Source organism: Alligator mississippiensis, chromosome 1 (genome assembly GCF_030867095.1).
Source record: "Alligator mississippiensis isolate rAllMis1 chromosome 1, rAllMis1, whole genome shotgun sequence".
Taxonomy (NCBI): Eukaryota; Metazoa; Chordata; order Crocodylia; family Alligatoridae; genus Alligator; species Alligator mississippiensis.
In genome coordinates this window covers 206721639-206746603 of record NC_081824.1, presented here as the reverse complement: position 1 = coordinate 206746603, position 24965 = coordinate 206721639, and the positions used below count along the sequence as shown (strand labels likewise).

General features: G+C 42.3%; 1 protein-coding gene across 2 annotated transcripts in view; it reads right to left on the bottom strand.

The window, feature by feature from the left end:
* Window positions 1-1024: 1024 nt before the first annotated feature.
* Window positions 1025-24965, bottom strand: part of SPTBN1 (spectrin beta, non-erythrocytic 1) — a 200417-nt gene continuing 176476 nt past the window's right edge. For both annotated transcript variants that reach the window (XM_006274441.4, XM_006274440.4), the window contains 8 exons: window positions 24761-24845; window positions 23364-23560; window positions 21115-21227; window positions 18763-18826; window positions 12974-13212; window positions 10269-10442; window positions 4298-4340; window positions 1025-3894 (listed from right to left, as the gene is read on the bottom strand). In XM_006274441.4, the coding sequence (XP_006274503.1) occupies window positions 3679-3894; window positions 4298-4340; window positions 10269-10442; window positions 12974-13212; window positions 18763-18826; window positions 21115-21227; window positions 23364-23560; window positions 24761-24845 (1131 nt within the window). In that variant the 3' untranslated portion in view covers window positions 1025-3678. The remainder of the gene's footprint in view (window positions 3895-4297; window positions 4341-10268; window positions 10443-12973; window positions 13213-18762; window positions 18827-21114; window positions 21228-23363; window positions 23561-24760; window positions 24846-24965) is intronic.

The window sequence follows — 24965 nt, the reverse complement described above, 5'->3', positions numbered from 1 at the left end:
GCCTTGGATTGAAAAAATGGTCTGTATCCATCTAAAACAAATTCCTTTCAAGTAAAGGAGCTCTAATCCTAGTGGTTAAAGCGTGTTTTCATTGTATTGAATCCAGAGTTTCAGAATGTATCTGGGCCATATCAGGGTCATTTCTTGAAACACTTTAGACTCTTGAACTAGTCCTAACATCCTTGCCTTGTGGAAAAATGGTTCTAAACTTTCCTCTGATTTCTAGAGCATGATCTCATTCTTCTGCAGCTGCAACATTCTAGCTTGGGTGTTTTTGGTTTGAAGTGACTTTCTGAAAAGTTGAAGAAAATGTTACTTTTACAATAAAAACTTATTAATAGGATAAAGACAGGAAACCTGTGTGTGACAGAATCTACTAATACAGGAATCCAGAACCCATCATTCAGAAACTGCAAAGAATCTCCTTCTTCCACAGTAACCAAAAGGACAGATCATGCTTTACAAAGGTCCCAATTCTGAAGTTGTATGGCATTTCAAGTATAATTCAGTCCCTGAATATGGCAGGACTTCTTGCAAATCTGCCTGTGTCAATCATGAAGGGACCTAGAGCTTTGGCACTGGTAGGGACTTGCATCAAGTCCATGAAGCTTGACGCTGTATGGTCTTTCCTGAATGACTGCCCTTGGGAAAGAAAGGAAACAATCCACATCCCCACTGGGCCCAGCCAGCCTTCCCACTTTCTTTTAGTCTCAGTGCTGCACCATACAGAGAAATGTTGCTGTGTGGTCCAGAAAGAAATATACCTACACTTAGTTTTACTCACACTTGTATCTCAGCAGAGGATCCTCAACAGCAGTTTCTAAGTAACAAGGTTTCCAGTCCTAACAGTTAGGGTGTTTTGCAGAAAAAAAAAAAAATCAGAAGAGAGTCTGAACAACAAATAAGGCAGATGCTAACGTCAGGAACCCACCAAACCACAGCCCCCATTACATACAACAGGCACTCACACAGCAGTGTTAAGTTGCTGAAAGTAAGAGCTTTAATAAAGAAATGACAAATGTGATACGTCATCAACAGTATGGTATATTTTAATCAACTGTGAATAATAGTTCATATTCTATTCTGACAGAGTAAACTTTGCACTTTTTTTTTAATTCAGTTTCACACATACAAGACTGCTGGTGTTATCCTCTACCCATGTGCCACTAACCAAGCTAAAACAGTCAACATCACACCAGTAAAAACCCATAAGTCTCAACATTTATATAATAAAGCTAAATAAAAAACAGCAAAAAAAAAAAATTCCCAGTAGAAATATACACTAGCTCTCCATGACAGAAATAAAGACAGTGATATGATATCATCTCCATGTTAGACAGGGTGGAAGTGCACCTTATAGACTAACTGAATCAGACATACTATCTACATCTGATGAAGTGAGCTGCTGCTCATGAAAGTTTGTGCAGCTGATTCAGTTAGCCAATAAAGTGCACTTCTATCCTGCCTTCTGATTAACATGGCTAATTACACCCCTCTCCATGTTAAAGATTTAGGTTTAAAAGGATCTTGCTGGGTATTTAAAACTAAATCCATTTAGGATTTGCATTTACATTCAGAGTATATTTTATTAATCCTTCAGATGTAAAAACTGATTAGTTATTTTTCACTGACCTCTTAAAACATTTCCCTTAATATGGATTAGAGCTTCCTGGAGATGCTTTTAGTTGACTGCTCTGGGTAGCTTCCCACTTGATGAATATTCTTAAAAATTGAGGTGGTTACAGTCTCTGTCATAAAAAAAGAGGACTGAGATAATAAAAAGTATGTTGTATATAACCATTTGATAAGGCTATGCTAAACTTTATTATTAAGTTTTGGTTCTGGATCTTAACTGCATTAAAAGGGGATCATCATTTTACCCAACAACTTTGACTTTTTTTGTTTTATGTACCATGTTGAACATGGAGCCTTGAAATAACTTCAAATATACTAGTGGCTTTATCTCAAGATAAACTCTGTTTTTTTAAAGCTTAATAATAAGGCATGAAATGAAATTAAACAGACTAACAGATTCTAGTGTTTAAGTTACAGGCTGCCTTACAAAGCTTAGCTAAATTGATTCTGCTAGGTTTACTTTTAGTGAAGGAAAAAACCTGAAACTTTCCAACATTTTACAGGTAGGGAATTTCTCACAGGCTTTAACTTCTCAGCCACCACATTGTTTTGGGGATTTTTTGGCTTTCATAAGAACTCCTCCTAATAAGGGATTACACACACACGCACACACACATGTGCGCGCGCATTTCAGAAACTAATAGTAAAATGGCAAACAGCACCCAGGAACACTGGTGGTGGCATCTGTTGCACCTCCTGATCATTTACGACGATTGATGTAGCCCAGTAAACAATCATTGCACACAAAATGGTTTTATTTTAAAATTGCTGTTAGATTCTGAAACACCCTTGCATACAGTTTTTAAACAGACAGGCCATTTACCTTCATTACCAAAGGAATGATGCTATTTTGAAATAAATTTTCCTTTGATCCAGTTTCAAAATTACTGTTTGACATGGTCAGAAGCAAAATAAACAACTACCACTGTATTTAGTTTTAAAAGCATTTAATGACATAGCATATATTTAACAGATAGGGTAAAAGTCTAGAGGTACAGTTCCATACAACTGAAAGCCAGTTCCAGTACTACTCTGACTACAGGCCCAGTCATTGAGAGTTCATTCCTATTAAATGTAGTTTCTGATTGTGCAGTAAGATGAAAATTTTTCATTACAATAGTTACAGTGACAGAGAATGCACACTATGTATCAAATAGCAAGGTAATGTAGCAAAATTATAACACACAGTGCTGTAGCTGACAAGCAAGTAACCATTTGAGTAACATTACTTTTTTTTTCCAGTAAATGCTTCAGTTCCACTTTTACACTTATCAATGATTTTTAAAGGGTTTATTATACATCTAGTCTTATTATACTTTGTACTAGAATTATCTGAAACATACAATATAATGTATTTCAGCAAAAAAATTCGAAATTACAGATTATTTAAAACTGTATCAGTATGCTAATCCTTCTTGTACACCAACATTCTTAACTGTCGTACTGGATGCAGAAAAGCTTCAGGTTGTGTTAATAACTGATGCCAGGATATAAATGGTTTGTCCGTAAGTTAATGCATACCTGCACTCTGTTACAGCAAAGATAATACACTATCATTTTAATAAAGGTTAGAACTGTAATGGGAGGCTCTACTAGTCAAGACTCAGCATAACAACCTTAAATAGAAGTGAACATGTTTGAAAATTTGTACAGTTGTCTTCAATGTGCACAGGAAATTTGTAAGCACCGCTGCCTTGCATACCAATATCACTAGATGTGGGTTATTTTTCAAGACAGCCTCACAAAATTGAGGAACAGTTTAAATATTAAGATCTAATCTACATTAACTTCATTAAAAAAAACAAAAACAAAAACAAAATCTGGTCCTCCCTCTCGTACAGAAGCTGCCCAATGCACCTCAAACATTTGTAACTTTAGATTCTTTTTTTTTTTTGTTGGCTTTTTTAAATGCTCTATAAATAAAAAAATTTAAATCACATTGAGGAACATTAGGCACAGATAGTAATGTATTGGTTCTGAGCTTGCATGCTGGAATTCCACTGGAAAGGTCAGAGAAGTGCAGGGTGTGTGTGGAGATGGAGTTCACTTCTTTTTACCAAAAAGGCTGAATCTCTTCTCTTTGTCTTTTTCTTTGTCCTTCTCCCGCTTGCCAGGACTGGATTCGCTGGTTATTGTAACACTGGCTGGCAGGGTTTGGGCACGACTAGAAGCTGGAGTGCTTTGTGTGCTTGGAGACACTTCAATTTTGTCAGAGGAGATAGCAGATGTGATCGCCTGAATCCATGTGTTCATTTCCTCCTTCCACAAACAAAGTTACATTGCAGTTAAAATCAATGCATCAGACTTTTCCATCATTCCCTCAACAAGACACCTGATACAGAAGTAGGAAGTTAAAGAGAAATTGGCCCTGTCATCCTCCTAAAGTATGCGTGTGTCCTGCACCTACACTTTGCAGGTGTGGATTAACTACTGCATAAGATGCAAATATTACAATGTGCACCTTAGAAGCCCCTATTTCCTAACCCTATGGGTTTTTCAGGAGCAAACTGTAATGCTAGTAGACCTATAAGTATAGGGACATGCACATATATTGGAGACTAGGATTTTACCCAAGATTTTTCTTTTCCTTAACACGCAATGGTAGAATAGTGACACGCACAACGTAAAACAAGGGAGAAAAAGGAGGGCGAAAAGAACTTACATCATCTTTGGCTTGGAAGAGGTACTCATTGCCATCACTTAGTCTGCAATTAAAAACAAACAACCATCACATATCTTATCTGTGTACCACACACAAGACCAAATTCTGCTCATTTGACCCAAGTAACTGCACTGAACCAAAATGGAGAGCAGTACATTTCATCATCCTGTTTTTTCCCTTGCCTGTTACTGCCTTGCTTCCATTCTGCCCATAAGCCATGGGCCTGGGGACTATGATCAACAGTCTAAATCTCTAAAACAAGCCATTTAAAAAACAAACCAACTTGCCCCCTAAGTACAGGCTGGGCAACATTCAGTCCTATGCCAGTGGCAGGTATAATGTCTACTATCTCATTAGGGTTACCACTGGCAGCTTTATGTCACTAGACATGGAAGATTCCACATTTTACACCATGACAGCTTTTATATCAGGCTCTGGAGAAGTTGCATCATTTTTGGTTTGGCAAGTCCTGAGAAAATGAACTTTAAAGGCTCTGTTATAGCTTATCTAGAAAACCTACAAAAGGTACACTTTAGATGTTTAAACATGTAATACTTAAATTTATCTGAGAGTCTCTACAGAATTTAATAAGTTCCAAAATAAAAGATAAATGTGTAGTTTATGCAGATTATATGAAGCTGTGTTATGATACAAAAGCTCTACTGAAACTTAGAAAAATATTGAATTGAAAGGATAAAGATGTGGATCTCAGACAATTCTCTCACTTTCACTTGGGTGTAAATTGTCCACTTATCTAATGCAAACATCAATGGGTCTTCAGGTTTTCATACCAGGTGAAGATCTGAGACTCTACAGGTAATGTGTGTGTTGTGGGGGAGGATGGTGTGGGGGAAAGGGGAGGGTATGGGTGTGCGCGCACATGCCCGCGTACACATACACACTACATAGACAGCAACCTACAAGCATATGTATGCTTGCTAATTTGTAACTTTTTAAGGAGTAAGAGCTCAGAGACTTTTAAAAATTGTGACTTCAACTGTGAAACCAGCTTGGAAGCTCACTAACTACTTTAAGAGACCAAAATCTTAAAAAATAAAGGAAAACCAAGAAACACATGGTTTCACAGCTTCCGCAGCTATCTGCAAGATTCTGAAACCTATCTCAAGGGAGTGGGACATTTTACAGGCAATGACACATCCAGTGTACTTGAAATTGTTTATTAGTAGCTTTCTTCCACCTGGAGATTGTGGGTCTGGCTCTCTACTATATTGCTTCCATTTTCCCTTGGTGTACTTCTACTAATTTTATGCTGAAGACTTTTACCTAGGACACATTTGGTAACTTTATCTAAAGTTGTATGATAAACATTAGCCACTAGAGAGAGGAGTGAGTGACAGCGACAAAACCCACTGGACAAGCCAGGTGGCAGAACCAGTAAGTTACACAAGGCTGGAATTCCCCCTCTATCCTTTCAAATCCCAGAAATGAAATTAGTTCCAGCACGTGTACCCCTTTATATTTTTCTCCTGTTTAAGGGGCTAGGGAGCCTCTGTGGTGAGGGAGGGATGGGGCTGGGGCAGGCAATGCCTAGTGAGGGTGGAGTGAAGGACAGAACTGCAAGAGCTCCTGCCGCTGCATGCACCCCAGCAGTGGCCAGGGGGGCACATGCCCCCCAGATCTGTGCGTGGGGTGGAGGCAGCTGCTACTGCAGGCTGGACTCTGCATCCTGCTGCCCCAAAAACCATGCAATGCAATGTGCCTGCTGCCACCAGGCGGGCAGGGAACAGACACATGCACACAAAGACACAGACAGACAAAGCACTTGCAGACACGCACAGATGCAGACACAGATACACCTCCCCCCAGCAGGTAAGTGTGTGTGTGGGGAAGGGGTGGGGCAGGGAGAGGGAAGAGGCTGGGGGGGCAAAGGGAGGGAGGGAAGAAAGTGGGGAGAGTGTGTCTCTGTGCCCACTCCCAGGAGCAGGGCCAGGAGGGTGAGGGCAGTGGTACCCCTCTGCGGGGCCTTGCAAGCCACTTTTCCTGCTGTCCCATCTGTAAAAGGAAGATAACAATTCAAACCATCTCTGTAAGCCACTGAGACCTGCAGATGAAAAGCATGACCTGTGGGATGTTTATGCAAGTGGTATGATAATCTAATGGGCAATAAGGTAGACACCTGTTGGCAATACAGTTATGACTTTATCGCTTCTTTAAAAGGCCTCGGCCCCTGGCACACATTCAAATAATGGCATAATAGGATCGGATTGCTGCTCCCAGCAATTGTGCCTCCTGCCATGCCACAAATGCATGGCAGGATGTCCAATTTTGGGATCAGATGCTAACTGCACTATTACTACCTGCCAGTGCAGGGGGACCCCAAAATCATGATCCTGGGCTCCCTTTGCATGGACAAACTGAAAGTTGGGTGAGGGCAGCCCAGGGTGAACCAGTGCAGTGTCAGAACTAAGACTAATTATGGGGTGATTGTGGGCTCCAGCCCCAAGACCACACCAGAGCCAGTCTGAGACTCTACTGCACTCTCAACCTTGAGACCAGACTCCAATGTGGCCCCAGGCCTGGAACCAACAATCAGCTGATTGTTAGTCTAAGCCCCAGGATCACATGTAAGGATGTCAGAAAAAACACATGTCCAGCTGGTTTTTAAGGTCTCAGCGAGCAGGGACCCCAAGAGCAGAAAGTCTTCCCAGTCCCATGCCCCCCTGGAGCTGCAGGGCAAGGCAGCCAATCTGCTGGGTGGTAGGGAGCCCTGTGGCTCCCTACAACTCAGGATGGTGCTTACCCTGCCCTGAAGCTTTGGTGGGGGCTAAGAGGCAAGGCAAGCACCATTCTGGGTCATGGGAAGTCCTGAGGCTCCCTGAATCCTAGCCCAGTTGATGAACTCCACTTGACTAGGTACCCTGGAAACCCATGCAGGGCTAGGCCATTTGGCTGTCAGCTTGGTGACACAGGGGGAGCTGTCAATCAAGCCCCGCAGTGCAGCCAGCATCAAGCTGCAGGGTGGGGCTACCCTACAACATGTTTAATTTAAGGCACGATGGAAACCAGGAACAAAAAAATGTAGCAAACATTTGGGGAAATATTTTTGTGACTGGTTTCCTATTTTGTCCTACCATTAATTGCCTGGACTTATTACTACTTATGGCATGGTTAACACATTCATCTCATCCTAAGTGTAACTTTTTGCCAGGGGCCTAAAAACAATTTTTCCACTTCCTTGTCAGAGGTCCTGCACCGTGGTGGTAATTGCTGGATCTCCTCCAATTTCAAAGTTTTGGGCCCTCTGTGAATGATTTTTGTTTTTATTTTTTTTTTTTTACTTTAGAGAGATGGTGTTTGTCATGCTGAGTTGGCTCTCCCTTTGGCACTGGCAGAAGCTACGTAACCCTACAACTTTTAACTAGACCTGGAAAATGAATAAGGCCCAAGACTTTGTGCACCCTTTGTTAAAAGTCTTGGCCAAAATGTAAACATTATGCACTGACGTTTTTAAAATCCTGTCTCCTGGCAGTAGAGTTTCAAAAACAATCTTGTTTCAGTGCTTGTATACAGCCCAAATGCTTAACCAGTCAAAGGCCCCAACCTTGCAAAGGAATTTGCCTGTGGAGACCTGTGTCCCCACTGTTTCAGGAGGGATTGCCTGCATGGAACCAATTACATGATCAGGGCTGAACACTGAAAAAAAAAAACAAGTATCCACTCTAGAAATCTAGTTGACAGAAAAGGTAAAAGAATTAAGAGAGCTGAAGCCACTACTCTTTGTTAAACTGAGGTAAGCTGGACAAACAAGTAAGACACACAGATATAAATCGAGGTGGAGAAGAACGTGGTGCTCAGACTGTATGTTAACAGGCTGCAGTTCTAACTCACTACTGAATCACTGTGGCTACACGCAATTACAATGTGTATTTACCACTGTGTACCAGATTTTCACAGGGAAAATTAGCTTAACTTCACTGGAGACAACGAAGCTCCTTTGTTTTACACCAGCTGAGCATCTAACATTCTCTCCTTGATGGCTTATGGCTTAAGTCAGCACAGTACGTACTCAATGTGCACCCACCTTTAAGCAGGCAAGCACTGATGTTCATGCAAAAGGAAATGGGACCCTATCTTTGGAGAACTGGGGCCAATGGAAAGAAACAGTGTGCACTTCATACAGGTTTGTTTAACTTCAGTAAAATGGATGCCAGTTATTCAGTGCTGGGCAGCATCTGTTCCCCTTACTGACACTTTAATCAATGCTCACAATGAGCATGAGGGGAGGGGACAGAATCTAATCCAAAATAAACAACAGAAACTAGGGGTACACCGATAGAGATTTTTTGAGCTGATACCGATGGCCGATTTTTAAGGAGGCATACTGGCTGATACTGATCTGATTTCCAACACAAAGCCCAGCAGCTTGAAGAGCAGTGTCCGGCTGGCAAGTCTGTTATGGCGGAAGGGGCAGGGAAAGGGAAAGGGTGTGGGCAGGCAGATCAAGGTGTCCGCAGTGAAGGAGGGAGCGGGGCTGAGGCTGCCCAGCTGGGGCGGGGTGGGACACGGGATGGAACCGCTGCTTGTCCAGGGGGCACGTGGAATGGGGGTGGCTCCCACTGCTGTGTGCATCCTGGGATGGTATGGGGGGCACGTGCCCCCGGATCTGGGCAGGGCAGAGCAAGCTGCCTCTGCGGGCTGGGGCCAGGACTGCACCGGGCTCTTCCTGGTGGGGGCTGGGCCAGGCTGCACTAGGGGTAGGCAGCAGCGGTGCTGGGGTGGGGCTACAGTAACCCAAAATTTGCCGTAGCCCTCCTCCCCAATCCATCCTTCCCATCCCACCCTGAGTGCAGCCCCCACTAAGAGCCTGGCCCGTGCCCCACATCCCACATGCCCTCCTGGGGTGCGCGCAGTGGTGGGAGCGCACCTCCCCCCCCGCAGCTCCATCCTGTGCTCTGCCCTGCCCTGGCACTGCCCCTGCCCCTGCCACAGCACCAGCCCCACTCCCTTCCTCATTGTGGGAGCCTCGATCTGTCCCTGCCACATCCCTTCTTTCCCCAGTCCCCTCCCCTTTCACCACAACAGACTTACCAGCTATACGCATCTCTCTAAGCTGATGGGCTCTGCTCCTCACTGCCTACCTGCTGTGCTGCAGCTGCATGCATGCACGGGGCACTTATCAGCCAAATAACTGGCCACATCAGGCAAAAAAGCTGATTTCCGATACAGTCAATTTTCTTTATATCGGTGCTGATCTGATATCAGACCAACGTATCAGTGCACCTCTAACAGAAAGCCAATTTAATCTTCTCTGACTACTCTGAAACAAGCAAATCTCATAATACACATTGCAAGATGCAACACCCAGGCCAAAGCCAGAGCTTGGGGGAAGCATGCCCTCATATCCCTATACAGGAGCTGAGCACAATCAGGATTGTTTATATTGCTACTTAGTCCTGAATTTGGGCCACTTAAGACTGTAGCCCAAACCTGCTGAACACCCACATATTGAACCTCATTGCTCATCCCCTGGCACAGTCCACACTATACTCACAGTGTCAGGGGTGAAAGTCAAGCTTCTCCCTATCTGACCCCCTGCCTGCAGTGTGATCAGTACTCACCGCAGCAAATGTCACATACACAGGGAGTCTGTGAAACCCTTCTGTACCCTACACCTCCTGTCTCACTGCCCTTAGTTAGAAGCAAACACAAAAGGAAAGACAGAGGGCAGACTCATTCCTAGAAGGGCTCAGTTTCCTGTTTCTCAAGCATAGGTCGTCTTGGTATCAGCCTGCTCACTATTTTGTCTCTTTCTGATCTTCAGGTACAACTGCTTCAAGTTAATACAAATGGCTCACATGGACTGGACTCTCTAAGGGTGATCTTAGTGGGTTGCCCCTAAACAGCACTGTAGACACACCCACAGTACCTAGTAGGATGTAGTGCTGTGTCAGGGACAGACTACATTCCATAAAAGCTATTTACCAATAGAAAGATGCTCCAACAACTTTACCTTAGCTTGAACACGTGTTTCTTCTTTTTGTAATCAACTGCTACTTCACAGACTGCTTCTTTCAAACTGACAGGGATTTCATTGTGGTAAGGAATGCCAGAAGCAGCAGCCTTGGAATCTTTGTAGAAGCCCATCTCTTGGTTGTTTATAACACAGTACACGTTATGCCAGGATCTTCAAGAAAGAGAAAGTAATCAAGACAAGTGCAAGTCTAATTCTCTTCACTAGATCATAAATCTACCTGAAAGAAGTTCAATTATCTGAGTCTACAATTATACCTTTAACTTAATTATATCTATTTATATTATCTTACAATTATAAAGTGACACACATTCAGTTTGAGATGGTGGATAAAGCATACTGCCTTGGTGATAAGAGGTCACATGCATCTTCACATGAAAGCTCTATTCCATTACAAAACTGCTGATATTGTGCCAAATGGACCTGAGATTTGTAGGGCTCTTAGTGATATCACACTAGCATACAGTGAGAGTACTGTTTGAAAGACTGAAGAGTTTACATACTTGAAAGGGAAACTAGTTGACCTTTTAAATGAGTACACACTCTTAGAAGGATTTTTTCTAGCGCTATAAAATTTGTAGAGGGCCTGTATATAAAATTCTTGACTCTTATGCACAAAGTAGCTATTAGATTTTTTTTTTTTTAATGATGTGGCAATGAAGAAACAGTAGAAACAAGGCTACCTGAATATTACCCAACACCTAACCATCTTCATGAAGTTTTACAGGCTGACAAGTTACTGTGGATTTTCTCAGATAACCTTTTCTCCAAGAATAGCATAACACAAAAATAGCTGTCCTATGTGAAGTGGGCCTGTGTTTGAGAAACTGGTGTTGCCCCCACCCGCGCCCCCAAACAGCCACTATATTGTAATTCTAATCTCTCTCCCTTGGCTACTACCCAATTTTCCATATTAAACTTTTCACTCTCAACTTCCATCAATACTTTCCAGTAAAGTTATAGCCTGGGCTTCCCCAGTACTTCCCTCAGTGATCACTCAGCATCTGTTTTTACTGCCACATGCAAACAAGTAAGAGCTTTGCTCTTTGGGGAATGCAGGGCCAGGCCCTTAGAATCAATGAGGATGGACATAATCATTTTCACCAGTGGTTCTGTTCCGAGGAGATTACAGGATAGGTGGAAGGGGCCAGCGTGTACATAGCTACAATCCTGGAAGCTCTGAAGAATACTCTGATGCCTTTTTCTTTTCCTGTGGACTTCTAGCTGTGATATTACACCAGGATTTGAGAGGTCCAAAATCAAGTCCCAGCTCTGCTACAATTTTTTTGTGTGAAGTTAGGCAAGTTGTTTCATTTCCTGGTTCTTGTGTTGTCTGTCCTTAAAATGAGGGATAACAACATTTTTCTTCCACCTTTGTCTGTCTTGTCTATTTACACTGTCAGCTCTTCAGGAGAGGCAACTCTCTTTTACCATGTGTTTATACCAGTGGTGACCAACCTTTCTGGCAGGTGTGCCACAAGTTCAGCCATGGCTCTTCCCCCAGTGCTACTCTCATCTCTACCCCCAAAGACATATCTAATATATGTCCTGAGACGCTGGCATGGAGGATCAGAGCAGAGACAAAATGCTGCTGGGAGTGAGGTATCACCACAATCACTGCAGATTTATATGGTGAGTGAGGATCCAAAGACCTGAATCTGGTGAGGCCGCATAACCAGAGAAGGATTAACCTGGCTCTTGGTGGTAGCACCTGACACCTCCTCTCACAGCAGCATGGTGCTCCCACTGTGCTCCTCAAAGCCAGAGGCTCAAGACTCCTGCTGGCTCCATCCTGGTGTTTCTATTTACTGCATGCTCAGGGTTTGTATGCCACAGAACAGTAGCTGCCTTTTCACTTGTGACATGCATGCCGTGGGTTGGCCACCCTAGAACAATGGTGCCTCTGGGTTTGGCTGAGGCCTCTAGTAGCTGCTGTAATACAAACAACGAGATCTACATGCTGGATAACAAATGGTTAAGGGTCACATCAACTAAAATGTCTAAGTGTTTGCAGTTGTTCTGAGGAGGCCATTATGATAAGCTGAACAGGGCTCCCAGAATGTTTGGATGTTTGCAGCAAAAAATAAAGCTAAATTCTAGGTTTCCTTGTTTTATTGGGAGACCTATTTAACCCCTAAGAGAGGTCTATCTGATCTGCAAAGTATAGATTAGCAGGAGAATGTTACTAAAACTGTACAGGAATGCAGCATTCCCAAGATAAGAAGCTATTGATTTGTTTAAGGAGTAAACAGTTTACAAAATGTTGGACAGTTTACACAGAGAGGTATTTTGTAAACTACAATGGGTCCTGATTGAGATATAGAGTAGAGATATATGTAAGCAGTGGGGAAATAGCTGAAGCAACATAGGACCTCCTAAGATGAAGCAAATGGATATTGTGTGGGACCCCAGAGAAGAGACAAAGGAATAACTACAACAGCCTAAAACACGGTAAGTAACTTATCATGACTTGGTTCTTCTCTATCTGATAACTATTTAACTGTGACGGTTTAAAAAAAAAACAAACCAAAAAACTGTGATGGTATATTTTACTAAAATTTTATTAAAGATAGCTGCTTCAATTAAGAAAGCTTTCAAATTGGGCTTTATAGTATATCCTTCACCTAACACAGCTTTTATTAAGATGCAAAACTTTTATTTGCATTAAACACTAGTTACTTTACCTGCTTGAGGCTTTCTTGCTGTGTGTCTCCCATTCATGTTTACGGTGCAAGAAGCCCTCCATCTGAGCAGATGGGGTCTCCTGTGTTTTGGCTGGAAGGGTAGCAGCGGTCTGAGCCTGAAAGGCAGTCTTGGCTTTGCGGTCTGTTGTTGGGGAAGGAACAGGACTAGATTCTTTTGAACTTGTTCTCTGCTCTGCAGCTCCATTGACCATTTCATTTGTCTCTACTGTTTCTGCCATCTAGGAACAGTGAAGAAAACCAGTCAGTGAATAGCCTCACAAAGTTACACCCTCTTGCAGTTAATTTGCTCTCTTGCACAATGTGGCTGTGTATAAACTTTATCTATACAGTGAGACAGTCCAGTAAAATCATTCTCACACTTCATGGAGACACAGTAGGCCAAGGAAATTAGAAGGTATGAATTGATTAGTACCCATTTTATAGGTGAAGAAATAGGAAAATAAGAGTAACTAAACATCAGTGTGAGTTTTACTGCACTTTGCTCAGCTAGTCAATCTCTATTTTTTTATATATTGTCCCTCCTAAAATGAGAGGTTTGATACCATTGCTAAGTGCTCAAAGACTTGCAACAGTAACAATCACACTTCTGTAAACATAAGAGAAAACAAGAAGTTATACACATCAGCCACCTTACATACATTTTAACATTAATGTTGTAAGTTTAAAATAACTAGAAACATACATTCAACAGAAAGTATCTTCTGTACTATTCAGGAGCATTCACAAAAATGCTATGTTGTGATATTTTGTACAACTGATTGGTTTCTGTAAATGCTCTTTAGCCCCACCCCCACCCCCCTCCTCCCAGGTGACACAACATAATCAAAACATGCAGAAATTAGGAAGATTACACCATGCATTTAATGTCCACGATCCCAGTTAGGATTTGGATCTTAAAGACGGGGAAAATGAGAGAAGTCAAACGTCAATTGATAGAGTTTGTTTCAGACTCTCTTATTAGGTAAATTGGATTTATGTTAAAGGAACTGGAAACCACCACAGTCACTCAACATCACACAGCTATTTACCCCCAAACAAAGACAGAACCAAGGCCTTGCCCATCACTCGCTTTGTTGATCGCGTTGCCTGCTGCACTGTGATCGAGATAGCCTAGACAGCAGCCAACTTTCCAGCAGCTCTGACTGGTCAAGCTGTCGACGTCTTCAGGAGCCATTCGTCCAAAACTCATTTTAAATTGGAATCCTAATGGCTATGTGCTTTTGAAATGCAGCTTGATCTCAGGTTTATTTTTCCCTGCACCATTACTTAGACGCATAGAGCCATTGGTAGCAGCCCAGGAGTTACACAACCAGTGTGTAGCATTATTATTAGCGAGTTACTAAAGCTCAGTGCTGCTAATGCTCTAGTAGATTACAAACAGTCTGTACCATTTTTATGCAGACAAGCAGGTATTGGTAAATGGCACAATAATTAGACACTCCTACTGCCGCATAGGTCTGAACAATTCAAAAGCAGCAGAATTATTGTGAGACAAATTCTAAATTTGCTACCATTTTCATGAACCTATCAACTGTGAAATATTTCATCTTGCACCTTTGTACTTTAAATACAGAGCCCTAGAAAAAGCTAAGTGTAAACTTGTTATGCATATGGGAAGGGTTGGTTAACTGCCTTTAAACAAACTAAATCTTGAGTACAGACACTACACCACTGAAACAGGGAAAGAATCACAACTGATTTCAGGCATATTCAATCTATAGAAATCTATAGCTAGAGACATACAATCCTGTAGCCTGATTTTTTGGAAAGAAGTGCCACTTGAGAATATCCACTTTAGACTATGCTTCTATTTCCCATCAGTATTTTTTTAACATTAGCAAAATTGCCTCCAGCACTTATTCTGAAAACTGTATGAAATATACACTATTGGTGACTACCACTTTTAAACAAGTATAAAAATAAAACAAAATATGTTGCAGAAGAAAAAGATCCTAACGCTATCCTCTTTGGTTACCAAGATACAGATGGAAAGCAAATCAAGCCAACAATCTGTTCATGTCTAATAAAAGAAAAAGGCTATTTCACTAGTGACATCTTAATCACTGAACTTCAAAAAAATTCTTATTTTTAAGAGACAGATTTGTTGTATACTGGGATTTTATGACATTTTGGGGAATAATTATTATAAAACATGGGACTTGTGTATAGTCTATATATAATTGCAGATAACAGTAAATTAAATACTTGCCTATCCTTGTACGGTATAGCACTATGAAATTAACTATAAGCTAACTTCAGCATTTGCAGAATTTATCATATATTCTGTAGTAAGTACAGGGAGGATACAAGAATTTCACAGATATAGAGGGACCCTTATCTATTCATCTTAGATAAAGCAGGCAATTTTTCAGTAAAGCCACTGCAAGTCTAGTTAGAATGATTTTACGGGAGAGAGAAATAACTCAGTGATGCAGTATGCAATCCTGTGGTTTTCAATGCTAACTCTCAGTTTTAATTACACAACAAGAATCATCTATTTCCACTCAGAATTTAGCTACTGATTTTAATTACTGAACTGAAATTTAAAAAAGCAAAACATATGGCAAACTAAAACAACTACAGTTAAGCTAGGCTATGAAAGCTTTTCAGATGCTCTTCACTGGGATTGTTTTTCTTTCCTATATTCTCCAAAATTAACAAAGAGTGAGCAAAATAAATTACACATGAACCACAAACATTTATGCAAAGAATGTGCCATGAAAATAGAAAAAAATAATGGGAGCTAAATAAACTTTAATGGAAACATGCTTCAAGCATGCAGAGACAACACAACAGAGGACAAACGTTAATAGCAAACTGCACTGGTTACAACAATGTAACAGTTAGCACGCACAAATACATTTTTCTTCAGGGTGAATGTTTATGGGAAGTTAGTTGCAACTACTTTAGAGGCTAGCTTCTATTTTTGAGGTATTTAAATCATTACTGTGACATGCAACAAGACAGCTGGTGATATGACTAGAAACACCTCTTTGATTTTCACAGTGCATGAAGCAACATTATACTGAGTTCATCATCTCGAGTCTGCACTGCAGCTCAGTGACTAGAGACATATGTGCCTTTTTCAAATGCTACTAAATTACAGTTTATAAACTATTCTGGTAGAGAAAGTTTACAGATTTTAAGAAGAAATGTAGGCCATAATTAATAGGTGAAAATCTTTTACTCCTCCCTTATAATTTTATTCATTTGCCTTGCATTCGATTCTAGGAATAAAAAAATGGAACCGGTTTGTTTCTATGTACCCATTCTTAACCAGAATATACTTGAAGGCTCTACCACCTGCTAAATGTGAAGCAACAGTGCTATTTTATATGGACTCTAATACTCTTAAAAGCACAAGAGACCCAACGCTTGTGTAGGGTAACCACAAGAACATTTGTTTATCTTTTAAAGTAATTTAAATAAAGCATTAAGAAGCTATATGCTGTTATCCTGACAAAAGAAAAAAAAGAAGACATGCATCATGAAATGGAAAGACAAGTTATAGCAAAAGTACAATTACTGGAGAACTTCCTATCTAGCTGTCTTCCTGACTTTACAAACTCAGCCAAAAAAGTTGCGCTGCTCAGATAACTGACAGCAGCAGATACCAACTTTTAGTCACAAACAGTAAAACTGGCATACATTTGCTTTATCACAACACAAGGTTCATGAAATTGTGGGCTAAAAAGCTCTCCTTAACAGGTCTACTTGCAGGGAGTAAAAACTAACATGAAGATGCATTATATAGAGATAACAAGTAATAAAAACAACACTGAAACAAAAGATGAAGGAGGTTATAGTAAGCCCTTGGAAGGCAGGTTCTTTGCAGAAGTTTTGTCATGTCACTGCAGGCCCTCTGAAATCCTTGCCACTTTTAATCACAGCATCACTTTATGCAGCTCTGGCTTTTAAAACCATCTGATTATTTTGTCATTCCAACAGAAAGGTGAATTGATGTGCTTTATTTAAATAGGGAGGAAGAACAACACAGAAAAACTGCTTGACATCTCAGAGCATTAAAAGAATATGCACGATGACCCAAAAGAACGGACAGGCATTTTAAAAGGTAAAATGCTAAAAGCCATTTCCTGCCACAGCCTGAGCCCAGGGCTCTGCATTCTGCTGCTAACTTAATTACAAACTTTGGGCATTTTTAGATGTGCTCCAGGACACTCTAAAGTGCCCGCATGTCACGTGCATCAGAGCACACACGCATCGCCGTGCTGAAAAAATGGCAGTGGGGTGCTTTGAACTAAAGCTCATTTAACATGTTTTATTTCAAAGTGCCCGGCCTCCACTTTTTCAGCATGGGGATGTACAGGGATGCTGATATGTGACGCGGAAGGCTGCTGGAGCGCGTTGATTTCCATGCTCCAGAATACTCAATTAATAGAGTCTGTTCCAACACGCTGGCTTTTCAGTGTGTTGGAGCAAGCTCCCCGCACGTCTACAGGAGCTGCTAATGCTCATGGGCCTGAACCTGTCAGGTGCCTTTTCTTCTCAATTCCTTAAAGTGGCTCTTGGCCCTCAGGCTCAGGTCCAGAGCTATAACTGGGAGTAGCAACATTCTTTGCCCTGCTCTGTGTGGTGGTGGAATCAGTCTTCCAGAAGAAACAGACCCCTGACTTGAGACCTCTGCCAAAAGGTATCCAAAAGGTAAACAGATTTTCAAGCATTTTGTTGTTAAAAATAGATGTATTTACTGACAATTTTTAAAGGTTGCACGTAGGAAGCTAAATCTTACTGCACTTATTCACATGTATTCTTGTTGACTTTGTTGGGACATTGCTTGGTGGCAACAAATACTCATGTAAATAAGGCAAGAATGCTTCAAGCCTCATCTAACCAAACATTTGGGATCTTATGCAGACATCTCATTTGTTTTTTTTGTTTTGTTTTGTTTTTTTTAAGGAAAGCACTGCAGTTCCACTCATGGGCCAATATCTGTTCACAGTGACTCTTGCAAATCCAGTGTGCCTTCATTTCAAGTAATGAAGTTACTCTAGTGTGAACTGGGAAGAAATGAGGGCAAAACTAACATTTATGCAGGAAGATCAAAACTTCATATACAGATTAAATGCCAACATAAATCCAGTTCTATTTCTCTCTTTATTTTTATCTTCAGCCATTGCATTCATTCTGCATGGAATGTTATACAACTAACCTTTAGGCTTTTATTTTTGGTAGTTATAATTCTCCCCTCCCCCATGTCCTTCTGATTGCAAAGCCGACTTGCATATATTACCTTCAGCTTGTAAATAACTCACTTGCTAATGCAGCTGATTTAATAATGTTGCCGTGCTGAAACCTGTTAGTATAACTGGATGCGTCATACCTGTCAGTTTATAGTTCTCTTCTTCATTATGATGTAATCTCATTATATCTCAATTACTCATATAAAGGATGGTTTAGCTGTAAAATCTTAATGCTATTAATGACATGAAAAACTCACAGTAAATAACATGAAATAAATGTGTCACTTTAAAGCAGGTGAGTGTCAGTGAAGAGGTTCAAAGAAGAAAGGATTAGAGTGAAGCAATATATATATCCAAAGTGCTACTGATTAAATAAAAGTCACTGGCTGGGGAAAGAGAAAAGCAGAAAGGGGCTTTTGAAGCCAAAGATTTAAACTAATACTGAACAAAGGTGGGTTTTGTTGCAAATGGTTTGGTATGTCACAGTCCAGACCTAGGCCGGTCATTGGCTGTCCATCTGCTATTAAAGTTTTTGTAGTTTTGGTAGGTTTGGGAGCGGTAACTAACCCGTGGAGACTCCTGGTCTGACGGCAAACCATTCTGGGAAATTTGTTCTCCTTTTGTGCCATCCCTGTTGAAGACAGAAACAAGACTGTATGAAATGGAGCAAGCTGTTCTTCCCTGTTAAAAAAGTCTTCATACCAAATGTTGGGCATCATGGCAATATAAAGCAAGTTGTTGCATAAATATAAAGGTTGAGATCTCCCTCTAACCTACACCAGCCATTTTTAATGTAAGCAGGAGCAAAAAGACCCCAGGGTGTCAAAATACTGTAACTGAGGGAAGAAGCAGGCCCACTGCCTCTCTCACCACAGTAACCTAAGAATTTTTTTGCCCGTATTATTTTCCAGGTGCGGCTTAAATTGTAACTGTAGGCCCATTATAAGGTTTCTTTATAAAGTATCACAAGTCTCAAAAGTTAATGCACATGTCTCTTGATAGGAACAAAACCAACAATTTGAATTTGACCTGATCTAAAGCCCATTTAGTTCAATGGGAATCTCTTCATTTATTTCAGTGATCTTTAGACTTTGGCATCAGTGTGCTAGTCTAAACAAGTTAGCCAAAACTAGAGGTGCACCGATAAAGATTTTTTGGGCCAATACCAATGGCCAATTATTAACCAACCATATCAGTCAATACAGATCCGATTCCATATATGTAGCCAGGCATTCTGGAGAGCAGCGTCCAGCTGGTAAGTCTGTTGGGGGGAAGTGATGGGAGAGAGGGCAGATCGAGGCCTCCCGTGGTGAGGAAGGGAGTGAGTGGGGCTGGGGCATAGGCAGGCAGTACCCAGCCAGGGTTGGGTGGAGTGTGGGACAGGGCTGCAGGAGGCTCGTCCAGGGGGTGCTAGGGAAGGGGGGGGAGGGGAAGAGGGCAGCTCCTGACACTGTGCACACCCTGGGGGAGGCAATGGGGGCACATGCCCCCAGATTTGTGCATGGGATGAAGGTGGGCTGCTGCTACACGCTTAAGGCCAGGAGCTGTCCCTGGGCTCTTCCTGGGCTGGGCCCGTGCTATGTTCAGGGTGGGGCAGGCAGTGGCAGCAGCACTGGGAGGGGGAGCTACCGGGGGGGGAGGGGCTACAGCCACCCCAAAATTCACCGCAGCCCACCCCATAGCTCCCCCTCCCAATGCCAGTTCCACCGCCACCTGCCCCACCTGGCTAAAGTGTAGCCCCTGGGCCTGAGTATGCAGTGGGCATCCCACCTTCACCCTGTGCACAGATCCAGGGGGCGCATGCCCCTCATGCCTCTCCTGGGGTGTACACAACAGCAGGAGCTGCTACCCCTGCCCTGCCCCCCCCCCCCCCATGAACCATGGTTCTGTCCCGTGGCCTGCCCTATCCCAGTTGTGCAGCACCTGCCCCCTGCCCCAGCCCCACTCCCTCCTTCCCTGTGTATGCCTCTATCTGCCCCCTACGCCCTTTCCCCTCCCCCCCCAGTCTTACCTGCCAGATGCTGGTCTCCAAGCAGCCGGGCTTTATTCCTGGCCCCATGCATGCTGTGGCTACGCACATGAATGTGGCATTTATCAGCTACATTATCACCCACATCAGCCAAAAAAAAGCTGATTGCCAATAATGTCAATTTTCCTTTTATCAGTGCTGATACGATATGGACCAACATATCAGTGCACCTCTAGCCAAAACCTTTGCAGGTGCACCGAGATCTCTAGTTATACATTAAACAAGGGTGGGTTGCTCATCGTAACAATATCCCTTGTGAGCATTCTTCCTAAATCCAGAATTCTTCTTGGTTCTTTAGTTCTGAACTCATGATTTTATGAGCAGTGGACTGAGTTCATCTGGTTTCATTTAATCATCGCAGACAGATGGAGAGCCCCCATCTTACTCTGAGCAAAGGATACATGTGCTTAGGGCAAACTGATCCCCATCCTGGGGTTTGATTTTACAGGCAACTCAAGCAACAACAGAGCACAAGCCTTCTTCCTCCACTTGGCTGTTGCTAGGGATTCTTCCCCCCACAACTCTGAATTCCCTGCCGATTTTGAGAGAGACAATCCTACCACTTTTGTACAGCAAGTAAGATGGTACACCTTCCATTATGGTAGAAGTGTAACTACTGCCTCAGTAGTGGGCACACTGCATCTTTATGATGAGGTCAGGCAATGATAAGCTGAGTAGGTAAAAGGTGCTTGCATCTGTGTCTTAACCTTACCTCCTCTAAAACACAGAACTCAGAAAGGATCACACATAAGGGCACACCATAAGCTGTAATCACAGAGTCCTCCCTTCAGATGTATCAACAGACCTGATGGCTCTGTCTGAAGAAAGCTACCATTCTTTGGGATGGGAGCTGGGGAGGGGAGGTAACGAATTAATATTGTTTGAGTTACCATTGCTGTTGTGAATCTGCGTCATCTGTGACCTTTGGACTTGGCTCTGGAGAAGGAGGTTGCCTCTTTCTCTCCTCTTCCTCTTGCTGTCGACGTACTTCCAGTAACTCCAACTGGACAGTGAAAATATTTGTGGATGTTAAAGACCTGCAGCTCATCTATTTTTCATAAGCATTTCTAGAAACTAACAATATCCCCCATTCATTTTGCTGATACAACACTAGTATCAAAATTTACTGCACACCAATACTCAAGCGAGTTGTCAGCCTACAGTCAACATGATGGTGTTCAGTATCAGGTCCCTAATTACTATTGTTTACATCAGCATCCACAATTGTTTCCACAACTGTTTACAGCTCATGGTTTCTATTTTCAAAACAAATAGACTGCATTACATATACAGAAAACATCCCAAACTGTTAGAGGCTGGAGCACAGGAATAACCTACTTGCTTGACATACACTGTGACAAGTACCAAACTTGACTGGCTAAATTTATCCATCTAAATAAAAACAGCCTGATTTTCAAAGGTACTGGAAACTGCAGCTCCCATGAACTGCAGCAGCAGCTGCAATTCTCAGCACATGTGAAAAATCAACCCACTTTCATTTAAGTGACTGAAATAAATTATTCTCCAAACATAATAGCAGGCTCTCCAAGTATTAATTATTGACATTGCAGCTGAGCTCCAGAGCCTTCTTCTGGCTCCCCATACGTTTACTGGGGCACTTCCAGTTGTTGGCTTGCATTAGAACCAATCAAAGCAGTTATTACAGCCAATCGAAGCTTGCTAACTTAGTGAGGAGGGCTTTACACTAGGTTCACAGAGGAATGGAGAACAAAGCCCTGGTGTAAGTGGGAAAGCAAGGGACCTGGAGGAAAGGCAAGCAGGAGGGGGCAACAGGTAGGCCTCATTCTTCCTGACACATGTTTCCTTCAAGCAGGAAGAATTGGAAGTCCTTGCATAGTCAAGGAACTATGATGTGAGTGGAATAACAGAGACTTGGTGGGATAGCTCACATGACTGGAGTCATGAATGGGTACAAACTGCTCAGGAAGGACAGGGAGGGGAGAAGAGGAAGAGGATTTGTGGTTTATGTAAAAGAGCTGTATGATGGCTGTGGAAGAAGAAAACCCCAGGCCTTAATTTCTGCTGACTTCTTGAGTAAGTGCACTATTTGTTAATGATTGCTTTCCCCCTCCTATTTGCAATCTGCTCTTTCTCCAGCCCTTTTCCCTTGTTGAGCTGAGTAGACCTATGAGGTCAATAGGTCAAACCACAGTCTATGCCCTCTTGCAACTTTCTGGTTCAAACCAGTTTTTTCTTTGACTTGTTATATCTTGTGTCATGTGACCTGAATTGAAACATATAAAAGGCTTGCTTCAATTGTCTGCTGGGGGGGAGGGCGCATGCAGGACTGATAAGAGGCTCTGTCTGTCGGGTGCTCTTCCCAGCAGCTGCTTGTATAATAAAGGTCTCTGACAACTTTGTGACCAAACAATAGAGTGAAGCTTGTTTCTTCCACATGGCTCAGAGCTCCAGTATGAAACGACAGGCCTGTCAAAGTCTCTGGGTTAGGATCAGAGGGGTGAGCAACAAGGGTGATGTCATGGTGGGGGTCTGACAGACCACCAGACCAGGAGGATGAGGTAGATGAGGCTTTCTTCAGACAACTAGCTGAAGTTTCCAGATCAGAGGCCCTGGTTCTGACGGGAGACTTCAAATCACCCTGACATTTCATGGGAGGGCGATGCAGCAGTGCACAGGCAATCCAGCAAGTTTTTGGAGAGCATTGGAGATAACTTCCTAGTGCAAATGGTGGAGAGACCAACTAGGGGCCATGCTCTTCTTGACCTGCTGCTCACAAACAGGGAAGAGTCAGTGGGGAATGTAGTAGATGATGGGAAGTTGGGCACTAGTGACCACAAGATGATCTAGTTCAGGATCCTGACAAATGGAAAGATGGAGAGCAGCAGAGTATGGAGCCTGGGACTTCAGAAAAGCAGATTTTGACTCCCTCAGGGAACTGATGGGCAGGATCCCCTGGGAGGCCAGTCTGAGGGGGAAAGGAGTCCAGGATTGCTGGCTGTATTTTAAGAAAACCTTACTGAGGGCGCAGGAAAAAACCACCCTGATGTGCAGGAAGAATAACAAGTGTGGCAAGCAACTGGCTTGGCTTAGCAGAGAACTCTTCAGTGATCTTAAGCACAAAAAGGAAGCAGCCTTTGGGAATTTAAGAAGTACTCACCGTAGTCAGTCGTTCCAGTGCTGCAAACCTTTCATCCCAAGTAGCTGCAGATTTCTCAAATGCTTCATGCCGCTTAATTAACTTTTCCACTTCATCCACACTTTGACCTATCTCACGGCTGGATAGGTATGGCTCCTGCCCCAGCAGCCAGGCCTCTGCCACACTAGCATCCCTTGAAAACTGATGTACCTCCAAAACTGAGCAAAAACATAAATAAGTCAGTGTCTAGCAACACTGAAACACAGCACAGTGTGATCAGGCCCCTTCAGAATGTGATTTTAAAATCTGGCAGGGTAAGGGAGAAGACTATTTAAGTTCCTTAGGGATGCTCCTTACACAGTCTGGTTTGCTCCTGACACTAGCAGACAAGACATATCCAGCAGAACGCCTCAATATCTCTTGCGGTTGGAGAAGGAATGAAGAAGGAATGTGTGGCAGTCTGCCGCTCCAGAGAATAACTATGCTATGCTCTCTCTAGTGCTTGCTTTTATTAATGAGTAGTTAATGCACTGAGATGTGAGCATCCAAGACCATGAGCTTCTCTAAATGTGCTAGTGGTGCAGGGCCCAATCTAACTGAATTTGGCAGCTAGTCAAGGGCAGCATCACGGACTCAGGAACCCACACATCAGTATATTACCTATCCATTAATAACAAGGTAACTATTCCCTGGAAACCTAAATGGTTTCAAGATGTAAGAATACAAAATTTATTAACTAGTGTGTTTTCAAACATGAAAAACTTGTAAGAGAGGGAATAGTCAATAAAAATACTGTAACAACACAGTACACAAGAATGGTATAATAAGAAAATTGACTGAGGACTTGACCCCATCACCTAGCTGGATCTATTTGAGAATCTGTGAAATGTGACCATATCATGATGCAATGGTATCACACCATTACTGGCTTTTTGTTTCCAATCTAGGAAATCTAGAGGTTTCTAAAGTTTAGTAGTACATCATTTCTTAACCCATATATTTCCAGACATCTAGACTCTCTTACGTTACACAATGTAAGTATGTGCTGCACACATGGAGCATGCTTAGACTGGTCTTAAGAGTGCCTTTTTGTTACTGCTTCTTTTGTAGAAACTCAGTAAATGGAGTTATTTTACTGTGTAGTCAGTAAAAAAAAAAAAAAAAAATCCAAGTAATGTATCCATAGTCCAGGAGGGCTCTAATTCTGCCCTCCTTGAGATTAATGGTAAACTTTCATCGCATCTGAACTTTTCTGGTGCAGGCCTGACTCTTCACATAGTCTTTACCATGCAAATTCACCCCCAAGTAATGCAAATCAAAAGGTAAATAGCTGCGTTTTCTTTCACTGGTCACAAAGACACCAATGCAGATGTAGTTATAGGTCACCCTGCTGAAGGAGAACTAGAGTGCATCCTTACTGAGTCTCAGCCATTCCCATCTGTCTTCCCATTTGTCAATCATTTCTTTCCTCTTCTCTGTCAACTGCAGTAGCTTTTCCTTGATCTGAATTTCAGAAGAGAATGAAGGAAGGTTATGCAAGTACCAAGTAAAACAAGATCATCCCTGCATAAGAAGGTATTGCAAACAAAAGGTGCCAATTTTCTCACACAGGATTCTTTGTAC